Raw genomic sequence first — 4,366 nt, 5'->3', positions numbered from 1 at the left:
ACAGGGTTACACACAGTACACACCTGGGACACACACACAGTACACACCTGGGACACACACACAGGGTTACACACAGAACACACCTGGGACACACACACACAGGGTTACACACAGTACACACCTGGGACACACACACACAGGGTTACACACAGTACACACCTGGGACACACACACACAGGGTTACACACAGTACACACCTGGGACACACAACTAGGACATCTCTGTTACAACTACATAACAACTAGGACATCTCTGTTACAACTACATAACAACTAGGACATCTCTGTTACAACTACATAACAACTAGGACATCTCTGTTACAACTACATAACAACTAGGACATCTCTGTTACAACTACATAACAACTAGGACATCTCTGTTACAACTACATAACAACTAGGACATCTCTGTTACAACTACATAACAACTAGGACATCTCTGTTACAACTACATAACAAGTTACACCTTAGAGTAATACAGAGACCATATTTGAAGTGTGCTAGCGAGCTACACTGCTATCTACTGGAGACATCGCGTGGGTAGGTGTGAGTGTACAGTACCTGTTTGGTGCGGGTACAGAGACCCTCTTGGTGCGGGTGGGTGTGGGTGTGGGTGTACAGTACCTGGTTGGTGCGGGTACAGAGACCCTCTTGGTGCGGGTGGGTGTGGGTGTGGGTGTACAGTACGTGTTTGGTGTGAGTACAGAGACCCTCTTGGCGTGGGTGGGTGTGGGTGTGGGTGTACAGTACGTGTTTGGTGTGAGTACAGAGACCCTCTTGGCGTGGGTGGGTGTGGGTGTACAGTACCTGTTTGGTGCGGGTACAGAGACCCTCTTGGTGCGGGTGGGTGTGGGTGTACAGTACCTGTTTTGTGTAGAGGACTGCTGGAGACCCTCTTGGCGCGAGGTCCCTTTCTGCGAGGGCTGGGGGAGGGCGTACGGGAGTAGGGTGACAGCGTGTGTTCCGAGGGTGTTAGGTTCTCGTAGTCCTCAGAGTAGAAAGAGCTGCTCCTCCGATGCTCTCTGTCTGACATGCGGTCCCTGTCCGGATCCACTTCCTGTGTCCGTGTCTTAGCCTGGTCCCCAGCACAGCTGTCCCTCTCATCTCTTACTCCGTCCCGACTCTTGTCCCGTTTCAGAGTTCGTACCGACGCCTCGGAACCTTTCCCAGCCGTGCTCCTGCTGCGGGACTGACGACTCTGACGCTCCACATCTCGGTTGTCCTCGTAAGGGGGAGGCATGTTCTCCGTATCCATGTGGTCCCTCTGACAGGATATTCTTCATGGATAAGATGGATACACAGAAGAAGTCATCCGAAGATTCAGATTAGTCCTATTACACTGTATCACTGACTGTGTAGGCTCCCTACCAGTCAATAACATTGATATAACCTAATGTACTACAAAGGCAATAGGTACACATCCTTAATTTGGTCCTTAATCATTCTCTCTAAGGCATAACATCCTAGCCATTTTGTCATTGTATTTTTTTTTTTTTACCTTTATTTAACTAGGCAAGTCAGTTAAGAACAAATTCTTATTTTCAATGACGGCCTAGGAACAGTGGGTTAACTGCCTGTTCAGGGGCAGAACGACAGATTTGTACCTTGTCAGCTCGGGGGTTTGAACTTGCAACCTTCCGTTTACTAGTCCAACGCTCTAACCTGGGGAGGCAGGGTAGCCTATTTCACGTTAATGCAATTCAGGACAACATTTTTGGACAGGTCTGAGAAGCTTTCACCTCTTACTTTAAAATAACATGTATTTCACCTTTATTTAACTGGTTAAGTCAGTTAAGAACAAATTCTTATTTACAATGATGGCCTCCCCCAACCAAACCCGGAAGATGCTGGGCCAACTGTGCTCCGCCCTATGGACTCCCAATCAAGGCCGGTTGTGATACAGCCTGGATTCGAACCAGAGTGTCTGTAGTGACATCTCTAGCACTGAGATGCAGTGCCTTAGACCGCTGCGATGTTCAAATCAAATACAAGAATAGGAACAAAAGTGACAGAATGTAAACAGTAGCAGTTGCGTGTGATGAGTCCAAAAAAGGTTAGCGCAAACAAACGTTTTGAACAAAAAATTGTGTTTCTATTGGACAAATTCAGGTAGGTCCTGCCCCGTTTCGTTCTGTTTACACCGTGTTTGCTTCCGTTTGGTTCTTAAACAGTAAAGAGTAAACCGTAAACGCACAGATATTTCACTGGATGTATAAATATGAAGCATCCGGTTAGCGTTTCCGCTCACTACCAAATTTGGTAGTTAGAGGAAGCCCACTGGCGGGCAGTGGGAGAAGATGGAACAAGATAGATTTTGTCCGATATTCTGCAAATCTTCTCATCGATTAAAACATTTGATCTCAATGCAGCTTTCTGTTACCAAAACTAAAATATGCTATGAACAGAACGGACTAAGTTTTGTAGACTTCACCCTTTTGTAAAAACATGTTTTTTAAAATTTTTAAATCAAGCTGTTTATAAAGGAGTGCAAAAGCGAGTTAAGTTATTGCATACGCGCACTTCAAAGAGCTATGCGTTCCCTGACGGAAATATGCAGATGTATACTAGACTGCGTCAATAAAGATATCCCCAGCGGGTGTTTCGTTTAGCAAGCCAACTTCTTGCTTCTTCTGGCCACTATGACTCATTAGTTCCCATTGGAAACGATAAACTGTGGTCTATCTTGGCTTAGTTATAAAAGCCTTTCCGTTGCAAAACGTAAATCCCCAGCTACCCCCCCCCCTACATCACCAGGTTTAATCAACATTTATTTAAATCGATTTGCTATTTGTTTAGGCTCATTTTAAATTAAAAAGTTTGGAAAGAGGCATTATCAACCCACCTCGTTTAGATGAACCTTGGCGTCACGTCTCCGTGACTTCTCTCCTTTCGCGGAATGGTCTCTTGTCTGGTCAACTTGGTAGCTGACTAGTCTAGATAACTAGCTATTTGCCTTGCTAACCTAGCACCGCTCGTTAGCTCTGAATAGCTAGTTATATAGCTAACGACGTTAGCTATAAATTAGCAGTCTAGCTAACAACAACAAAGCCTGTAACCCTAGTAACATTTAACCCTGCATTTATGCCAGAATATGTCCATGGCTCTTTAGTTATCTATTTAAGATATGGGTCATTTACTGCCCTCCAAATTTAGGGGGAAGATCTACTAAAAGCTAGCTAGGGGATAGGCACAGCTACATGGCAGACTCCACGCCTGGCCCCTTTAGGTCGGTCCGCTCTGGTCACTGTGACGCGGCGCCATGGCAACCCTCCGGTACCGCTTTACGGTGTAGTTCCATAGTTGCGCCAGAGAAAGACGCTGTTGCCACTTGTTACATGAACCCAGATAAGAGATTATCCAGATTATTTCATTCCAGGAACCGAAGGGATTCATCCTGATATATTTGCATGTTAAAAATAAAAATGAGTGGATTTTGTAGCATTTATTGCAATGGTCATAAACTGTACACACATCACAAAACGGAGAATAAATCGGAGAAAAAGGTGAATTATTGTGAGTGCAGCAGAACTCTTTTAGGGGTCTCAATGAGTTTACAGCAGAGACAAAAACTTCATGTCAAAAGATGTGACTTGAATTTGAATGTGACTTTTTTTTTATTGTATGTGTCTGTTTTTACATTCTGGATTTGTTTTGTTCTTTAGTTTAGCAAGTAGGTAGCAGCACCTCAAATCAACGTTTATTTGTCACGTGCGCAGAATACAACAGGTGTAGTAGACCTTACAGTGAAATGCTTACTTACAGGTTCTAACCAACAGTGCAAAAAAGGTATTAGGTGAACAATCGGTAAGTACAGAAATAAAAACAAGAGTAAAAAGACCATGAAAAATAGTAGTGCGAGGCTATATACAGTAGAGAGGCTATATACAATAGAGAGGCTATATACAATAGAGAGGCTATATACAGTAGAGAGGCTATATACAGTACAGGCTATATACAGTAGAGAGGCTATATACAGTAGAGGCTATATACAGTAGAGAGGCTATATACAGTAGAGAGGCTATATACAGTAGAGAGGTTATATACAGTAGAGGCTATATACAGTAGAGAGGTTATATACAGTAGAGGCTATATACAGTAGAGAGACTATATACAATAGAGAGGCTATATACAGTAGAGAGGTTATATACAGTAGAGGCTATATACAGTAGAGAGGTTATATACAATAGAGAGGCTATATACAGTAGAGAGGTTATATACAGTAGAGGCTATATACAGTAGAGAGGCTATATACAGTAGAGAGGCTATATACAATAGAGAGGCTATATACAGTAGAGAGGTTATATACAATAGAGAGGCTATATACAGTAGAGAGGTTATATACAGTAGAGGCTATATACAGTAGAGAG

The 4,366-nt window shown here is 43.3% G+C and overlaps 1 protein-coding gene across 1 annotated transcript in view; it reads right to left on the bottom strand.

Moving 5' to 3' along the window:
* The window catches only part of lca5 (lebercilin LCA5), a 29,104-nt gene extending 25,885 nt beyond the window's left edge, over window positions 1-3,219 (bottom strand). Inside the window, exons 1-2 of the mRNA XM_065008552.1 lie at window positions 2,842-3,219; window positions 864-1,276 (exon numbers count right to left, since the gene is read on the bottom strand). Coding sequence (XP_064864624.1) covers window positions 864-1,254 — 391 coding nt within the window. The 5' untranslated portion in view covers window positions 1,255-1,276; window positions 2,842-3,219. The remainder of the gene's footprint in view (window positions 1-863; window positions 1,277-2,841) is intronic.
* Window positions 3,220-4,366: the final 1,147 nt, after the last annotated feature.

Source organism: Oncorhynchus nerka, linkage group LG24, assembly GCF_034236695.1.
Source record: "Oncorhynchus nerka isolate Pitt River linkage group LG24, Oner_Uvic_2.0, whole genome shotgun sequence".
NCBI classification, from domain to species: Eukaryota; Metazoa; Chordata; class Actinopteri; order Salmoniformes; family Salmonidae; genus Oncorhynchus; species Oncorhynchus nerka.
The sequence above is the reverse complement of the archived record's forward strand: the minus strand, read 5'-3'. Positions and strand labels throughout refer to the sequence as shown.